Source organism: Melampsora larici-populina, assembly GCF_000204055.1.
Source record: "Melampsora larici-populina 98AG31 unplaced genomic scaffold MELLAscaffold_91, whole genome shotgun sequence".
NCBI lineage: Eukaryota > Fungi > Basidiomycota > Pucciniomycetes > Pucciniales > Melampsoraceae > Melampsora > Melampsora laricis-populina.
The window spans coordinates 231,922-240,665 of NW_006768855.1; the positions used below are offsets into that span (position 1 = coordinate 231,922).

An 8,744-nucleotide genomic window follows, 5' to 3' on the forward strand; every position below is an offset into this window, starting at 1 on the left:
CCTAACCCTAACCTGGACACATACGGAAAGGTTCAAAATCCCCTGCGTGGTAGTGAATACCGAGATTTAAGGTGCCGCGCAGATAACGTAAGACGTGACGTAACACGTCCCAGTGTTGTTGACACAGATTGTCCAGGTGTTGCGACAAGACACCGACCGCGTACGCAATGTCTGGCCTTGTACACTGGGAGATATACATAAGACTTCCAAAGCCAGAACAGTAAGGTAGATTTTGTTTAGCAAACTCAGATGCTTCGTCAGGGGATGAGGACAGAAGTTTTAAACCACCTTGCACTGGTGTAGATGCGGGTTTGCAGTCAGCAAGACCAAAACGCAGAAGCAGAGACTCCGTCATTGAACGCTGGTGAATTGTGTAGTGATGATGAGAGAGACGCATAGTTTCAATGCCTACTACACCAGATACCGGGCCAAGGTCCTCCACTTCCCAGAACTGCATAATTTCCTTCTTGAAGGCAGGGATGGCTATTTGGGTACCGGTGATTGCCATGTTGTCGACGTGGAGGTAGAACACAATGATGTTGGCAGAAGACTTGCGCCGGATATAGATGCATTTGTCGCCTTCAGCCTGAACAAAGCTGATACTGAGCAACATTGTTTTGAACTTGTTGTTCCACTCGTGCGCAGACTGCTTTAGATCGTAAATGGCTTGCAGGAGAAAACAAACCTTCCCCTCAGCACCCGGCGCAATAAAGCCCTCTGGCTGTTCCATGTAGACTTCTTCTTTTAAGCCAAAATTCCGGAAAGCAGCCACAGTGTCCATACCATGAACCTCCCAGCCATGAAAAGCGGTGATAGACACAACAATCCGGTAGGACGCAGGCTTGCCAGTAGGGGCAAAAGTGATGTCATAGTCAACTCCAAAAGTTTGAATCAAGACTGAGGTCAAGTGTAGCTTTGTAGCGGGTTTTGGATTAAGTCATGTGTTGGTATTGTTATCATGGTTTCCATTTTTTCTTGTCTAAGACAACATCACGTATTGTGCTTTACTGTGATGTAGATCAATCCAAACCCTATCTTTCGGAAAGAGAGTAAGTGTCTCATTATATTTCAGCGTATCTCATTATTATCATTACTGAATACCTTCCTACTGATAGATTTCCATTAGATCAATTGTGTCTTGAGCTTTATAAAGCTTACCAAATCATCTCACATTTTACCTTATCTTTTCCTCCGTAAAACTTAGGTATATTCACTTCTAGACTTCTATCTTGATTATTTTCGTTTAGTTGTTTATCTTTCTCTATCTTGTTTGTGATTAGGATACTCTCAGGTCTGCATACCTGTATGATTGGAGAAGGGTGCTTATGTTCTGCACCAACGTGATAGGTTAGTTAGTAATATAATTATATTTTGGCAAGAGAATTTCCATTAGATATCACTTGTGTCTTGAGCTTTATAAAGCTTACAAAATCATCTCACATTTTACCTTATCTTTTCCTCCGTAAAACTTAGGTTAGTCTCAGGTCTGCATACCTGTAAGATTGGAGAAGGGTGCTTACATTATTCACCAATGTGATAGGTCCAACCGTGTTCTGAGCCATTTACAGATTGGTCGGTGCGGGTCGTCTTCCGTATCAGAACAGCAGTCTGGATTTGGGAGGAGGTCAAGAAATTGTGGAAAATGTTGCTGAAGAGTGGATTCACGGTATTTCTAGAGCTGATTACACATTATCAGAATCGAACGGGTGAATGCCTAAATGGATAAACATGACTTACATCTCTTTGCTTTTTGCTCCAACTCCTTTGTTCAACCTTGAGTGGATCTCAAAATCTGCTCTTGATTTCTTCAATCCACCCAATCACCCAGCAAGTCATGATTACAACTTGGACAAGGTCCGTAGGGTTGTTTTGATCCAGTCCAAAATTCTCAAAAGCAGAAGCAGCTTTGGCAAACTTCCAATGCTTGACAGTAAAAAAAATCATTGTTTGATTCCATGTACTTTTTTTCCCGTGGTCTGCTTCCCATTCAAAGGTGGTATTATTATCTATTTGGTGATTGGCCAGGTCTTTGAGTAGCAGAGTCTTGAACGGTGCCCAATCAGATTTAACTGAATGGGCCGAAGTGTTGTAAGTGGTGAAGACTGAGGTATCTTGTAAGATCATTTCCATAGTCAGAGATGGAAGATTCATGAGTTGATTGCCGTCCGGTGAATCAGGATAAACTTGATGTGTTCTGGTGTAGCCAAGCATGAATCTTGTGAACTCAGAAAATGAATTACATATTGGCTGATTATGATCTGGGATGTGAGCGCACAAAGCCTTGTTCTTTGCCTTGCAGCTCTTTGGTGGTGTTCCATTCACCCAACCACTTGAGCTTTTTTGAGTGGAAGATGCTGAGATTAATGTAGAGTGGAGTCATGAGTTTGCAGTTTTCAAACCAGAAGAACTGAAGAGGGCCTACCCATTTGAATGAGTGGCGATAAAAACTCTCTAAAAACTTTCTGGTTTTGATTTTCTGGAGAAAGATCCTAAGTGAAGTTGATGAAACAGGAGAGGGTGATGGTTAAGAAGATGGAGGACAGGAATGGGTGTGCAACCTGGAGCACTTTATATACCTCTAGCCCTACTTTCCTGTGTCTTCCACCAGCTTCTGCAAGTTTCAAGTACGTGTTGATGCAGTGACACCTAGTGACACTATGGTGGTACGGTTCAAAAAACAATGAAAATGATTGTACTACCCCCAGGTCTTTTAGGCAGCAAGCCATCAAGTGGAGATTGCAATATGACTGGGCTAGGTGACTCATTTGGGGTGCAAAGTCAAACCAAGTGAAAGTGGGAGCATGAATTTGCAAATATGAAACATGAAATAATAAACATTTGAGATCCATTCCTTCTTCAACCACAGGTACAATATAAAAATGAAATTCCGGTGCAACTTATGATGATTTTTTTCAAAGCACATTACAACATAAAGCAATACACAAGATTTCTTGATGATTTTTTTCTGAAACAAAAGAAAACAAATGACAATTTTTTTATGTACCCTGCAATATAATTTTGGTAAAGTGAGTATTGAATAACCAAGAAAAAGGGAGAAAGAGAGAAGTATAATTTGACGAAAATAATCATTTCTTTGATTCTGTACCTTGCAATAAAATTTTGGAGTAAACATTGAAAACCCAAGAAAAAGAAAGAGCAACAAATATAATTAGATGAACACATTGACAGTTCTATAAAGTGAAGTATCCTGGAACAATTCTTAAGATGCAACATCCGTTTGGTTGTTTTTTCCAAGCTTCTTCATCAGATGCTCATTGAGAGTCTTGAGTTCAATATGATCTTCACACAGCTCCAGGGCTTCAACCTCCAGCTCCCCAAGGGCATTCAAATATTCTTCCTTGGTCAAACACTTGGGGAATCCCTTGGGTGGAAGTTGGTTTTCCGGGTCAACTTCAGCTGTAGATTATTTGGCCCTGTCTGCCTGGGCCTTCATGATGTTAGTTTTTTGGGTCTGGGTTAAGCCCTTCTGCTTTGGGTCCATTTTATCAGCAAGATCAACCAATTTGTCCAGTTCTGGGGTTCTCCAGGGCAGCTTGATGCGTTGTTGGTGAGCTGGCTTCTCTTTAGTTGCAGGAACCATCTCAGTCTCTGAATGCACTTTGTCCATTACAAGGAGGAGTTTGTAGGTGCCCGTGAAGGTGGTGATGTGTTTTGCAAGGGCTTCTGTATGGGTTTTAGCAAGCTGAGGATTTCATGTCAGTTGTGAGTGAAGCTAGGTTTGGAGAAGAAGTAGGGGGAAAAATCACTTTGGTCCTCAAGGCCCCCATGGCTCTCCTTTTCTTTGTTTCTACTACCTTTTTGACATATTTCCTTGCTCCTTCAGGGGTTGCTAAGAGTATTTTGTCTTTGTTCTCCTGATTATATCTAGCCCTCTTGTGAGTAAGCCACTTGGTGAGAATTTCTTTTGCAAGCTTTGGTGTTTTGTCAGATTTGGGTATATCATAGCAAGAAGGGACACCTTTGGAATAATAACACTCCAGCCAAGAGTTCAACAGAGTGTTGAGCATGGCAGAGTTCCAAGGAGTGTTGAGTGCATCAGTTCATTGAAGCGTACACCTCAGGAAGCCGGCAGAAGCCATAGAAGCTTCAGCTATAGCCAATCTAGTTCTTTTGTAACTCTGAATAGAAGCAGTACTTTGAGAGACCCTAGAAACAAATTTTCCAGTAACATCCTGTTTGCCCCATTGTGCAACTACCTCCTTTGTGATTGATTTCTTTGTTTCTGCTTTGTAAGTAGCAGATGCTTTAGGATTGGTGGTTGGTTTCTGGGACATCTTTTGATTGACCTCATACTCTATATAGTTTGAGCAACTCTTGTTATGAGTACTCCAAGCTTCCACTTCAGTAATCTCAGCTGATTTTGGCAGGTGATGTTGGGTAATTTTATTAAGATCAATCTGAGAGGAGTTGGGTGAGGTTGACTGGCGGGGAAGTCCCAGTAGGGCCCTAGCCCACTTGTGGATAGCTGAAGTGAGCCCTGAGGGAATATCATCTTTGGGTGTCTTTCTCAAGCGTGCTTCATCATTCTTTTGCTTGGTTTCAACAGCTTTCTCCTTTTCATCCTTCATCTTCTGATACTTGCCTGCAGACTTTTGCTGATAGGTCAAGCCTTGATCCTCCTCTTCATTTTCTGCAGAGGATGGACAGGAAATGAATATGGTATTGATGCTCTCCTTTGATTAAATTGGTATGTAGGATGGGAAAGGACAAACCGTTCAGACAGTCCATCATTGGATCATTGAATGCAGGTCCTGTTGGGTCTTTTCAAGAATCAAAGAGGAAGGTGATGCAGTCTTGAGCAGAGAGTGAAAGTGAAATAGAAGCAGATGGAAATGCAGAATTGGCAGAGATGTCATATAGTGGGAGGGGTGATGAGGGAAAAGAAAAGGAGTGATCATAGAGATTGATGGAATTAAATAGGCAGATGTCATCATGTGGTGAGATGATGAGCAATCACAAGCATGATCAGATTTGAAGGAGGCACACAGGTTGAGAAGAGCAATGCAGATGCGGGGAACAAAAGACCAAACAGGAAAAAAACAAGACAGGAAATTGTACATTTAAAACATGTCAGCTAGGAACAATTTGCTTAGCCCAGGCTGTGGTGGGAAATACTGACCTTCTTGTGGGCTACTCGTGCTTAAAGATGGATGTTGAATAGGAGATGACTGGGCAGAGGAGCTTTGCATGTGATTGAAAGATGACTTGAGGGGAAGAAAGTTCCTGGATGACTCAGCCAGAGTGAGACAGTTTATATATCATAAATCCCCTTTGTTCCAAAAAATAAAATAAAAACACAAAGGGAAGTGGGAGATCAAAGGGATGCAGTTGTACCACGACACCCACCCAGTAAGGAGGGGTTTCCTCAACTTGGAAATTTTGAGGTACAGGCATACTAGGCAAACACAAAGAGGAGCTCTATGGAATTTTGAGCCCATGAATCATCAAAAATTATATTCAAGGTGAATAACAAAATCATTATTTTCATCACATTACACTTGCCTCCTTGTCTCTCTTTTTTGGTTAATCAATACTCACTTTTCCAAGATGATGTTGTTAAGATATCCTATCTTGGTAATTGTCAAAAGCCATTACCGGATTGAGTTGTGGCTTTACTGGATTGGGATGGTGAAGGCATGTAGCAGGGGGTGATTGTGTATTGAGTCAAGGGATGGAATAATTTTTCTGGTGTCTCTACTTATTTTCTCTTTCTCCTACTTTCTGATTTCTTTTCTTCATCCAAAAGAATCAGTAAGTTAAATTCCACTCCTAAAATTCTGCTTCCCAAATATGTGTTACGTTTTTCTCAAATCACTAACTACTTTCCATGTATCTTTTAACTCGTGATTGGTTATCTCAGTAAATCATTTTACTGTCTGTTCTTTAACTCAATCACCTCCTCATGCTCTCTTTTACTTCAAGCTCACAGGTATTTAGTTTTCTCTACTGCTCACGTCTAGACATCTCTTTTGTTAAGGTTTTCCTTGTTGTGTGTGTTGCTGAACGTGTGTAGGTCAATACTGTCCTTGTTGTTTGACAAGATCTGAAGCTTTAGTCTAACACATTATCCTGTGCCCTCAGGTGTGTCATCAAAAAGAATCATAAATCATTTTACTGTCTTCAATCACCTCCTTGCGCTCTCTTTTACTTTGAGCTCACAGGTCAGTAGTGTCCTCGTTGTTTGACAAGCTCTGAAGCTTTAGTCTAACATGTTATCCTGTGCCCTCAGGTTTCCTTAATCCTAGAGCTTCAACAACGTAGTTCCTTTGTGAACATAGCTGATACAAGGCCAAGAGTGATTCATTTGAATCTTTATAGATGTTACAAGAACCCTGTGCAAAGCCATATCTCATGGGTGGAAGGGTCTGCAACTGGCCAAATGCCCTTCAACCCGCAAAGAAACCCCATGGTGCCGGTACTTTTCTGACGGGGAGGGTCTGCATCTGGCCTGATGCAACGCCTCAAGCCTGTACAAACCCATACCTGAGCTGTACAAATCCATGTCACAAGGTTTGCATCAGGCCGGATGCAAGCCCTGATCCCGTGAAAAAACCCCGCAATGCCGGTACCTTTCTGACAGGGAGGGTCTGCATCTACCCAGATGCAAACCCTAAAGCCTGTACAAAGCCATATCTTATGGGTGGAAGGGTCTGCAACTGGCCAAATGCAAACCCTTCAACCCGCAAAAAAAAACCCGCGGTGCCGGTACTTTTCTGCCGGGGAGGGTCTGCATCTGGGCACATGCAAACCCTCAAGCCTGCACAGACCCATGTCTGAAGGTTTTCATCTGGCCAGGTGCAAGCCCTGATCCTGTGAAAAACCCCAAGGCACCGGTACTTGTCTGACGGGGAGGGTCTGCAACTGGCTAGATGCAAACCCTCAAACCTGGCCAAACCCATCATTTATGGGTTGGAGGTTCTGCAACTGGCCAGATGCAGACCCTCCCCGTCAGGAAACTACCATAAAGTCCCAAACCACAGGACTTTTCTGACGGGGAGTGTCTGCATCTGGCTAGTTGCAGCCCCTCCAACCTGTCCAAACCCATCATATATGGGTGGGAGGCTCTGCAACTGGCCAGATGCAGACCCTCCCCGTCTAGAAAGTACCGTAAAATTACCATCACCGCGGGGTTTTTCTCACAAGGAGGGTCTGCATCTGGCCAGATGCAAACCCTGATACCGTGAACCAACCCGCAGTGTCGGTACTTTTATGATGGGCAGGGTCTTCAACTGGCCAGCTGCAGACCCTCAAGCCTGTACAAATCCATACCTCATGGCTTTGACATCACAACCATATAGGTTTATACAGGCCTGAGGGTTTGCATCTGGCCAGTTGCAAACCCTTCAGCCTGCATGAACCCATCAAATATGGGTTTTTACCACTTGTAGATTTATACAGGTCTGAGGGTTTGCATCTGGCCAGATGCAAACCCTGCAGCCTGCATAAACCCATATTTGGTGAACAAATCAAAGGTTTGCATCTGGCCAGATGCAAGCCCTGATCCCGTAAAAAAACCCAAGTGGCTGGTACTTTCCTGACGGGGAGGGTTTGAATCTGGCCAGATGTAAAGCCATATTTTCAGAACCCCATACCCAACATACATGTGTATACAGTCAGCAAGTCCTCACGTGACTGGTCCGGGACCGGCAAGGACCCAACATACTCGTGGGATCTCATATAAAGCCGAGTGCCATGAAACATGTTTGACAATCTCATTCTCTCACTCAACCACCTTGATCTCCCACGGTTCTGTGGCCACTTCAACTTTGCAACTCAAGCTCTCCTCCGGTTTGAGCCATCAACAGGTGTATCCCACGTGTAAGTTCATTCAAATCCTCAACCACACATCTTATCTTTCTCTACTAACTGTTTTACTGCTTTGTCTTCTTTTGCCAGTATACCTTTTAAAAAAAACTCACTCTGTTCAGATCAATCAATATCCCAGGTCCTCATTTAGGAGTTTCTCGCGTGCCGGTTCCCATCGGCAATCTGAATCACCACTCCAGTCCAATCAAAAGATATCCTAGTAAATATCCTAGTAAGTCATTGCTGCTCTGCATTCTGTCCTTCATGTCTATCATTTCATTCTTCTTTACTTCATTCATACCTGACTGATCATTGTTTCTGCTTATTGGCACTGCTCACCTTGTTTTTCAGTTTATCTTCTCATTTATTTCCCAATCTTCAGAAGTTCATTATTGGAACTTTTGATTAAACACTCAAGTGATTTCCCTTCCCTCTCATCTCGAACTTCCCCCCTGCATTGATTCTTGTCTTTACTGGTTGTTGTACTGATGATCAATTCTCTTTTTAGGTTTTGGGTTTTTCCTTCCTTGCTCACACAGCTCATTTCATTTGTTGGTTAGGAAGTGACGCTGGCACAAGGAATTCCCTTGGTCCATTACAGGAGAACATAGCGGTTGAGAGTCCGGCACGTTCTTCTAAGACTTGCCCTGATTAGGTTGTCAACGTAGTCTGTGCTTCCTCTACGGTTGACCCCCCCTGGGATTTGCTGTCTTAGAACGTCAGTCGTGAGAGAACAATCTTGTCTTAGGATCTCTTTCTGTCCTAAGACAAGTTGTTGTCTTCTCTTCTCCTTCCCTCACGATCTCCTACAACTCTCCATCTCACCGTTTGTTCTCCTCGCGCGTAGTCTTTTTGTGCTTTTTTGAGTCTTACCTTTTTCGAACAAGACTCTCAACTATCAGTATGAGATCAAGTAG

The 8,744-nt window shown here is 43.0% G+C and overlaps 1 protein-coding gene across 1 annotated transcript; it reads left to right on the forward strand.

The window, feature by feature from the left end:
• Positions 1-6,372: 6,372 nt before the first annotated feature.
• On the forward strand, positions 6,373-6,798 carry MELLADRAFT_113693 (uncharacterized protein; the record flags this gene model as incomplete). Its single annotated transcript, XM_007418404.1, has 1 exon — positions 6,373-6,798. One exon carries the CDS (start codon positions 6,373-6,375, stop codon positions 6,796-6,798), a length of 426 nt encoding a protein of 141 aa, XP_007418466.1.
• Positions 6,799-8,744: the final 1,946 nt, after the last annotated feature.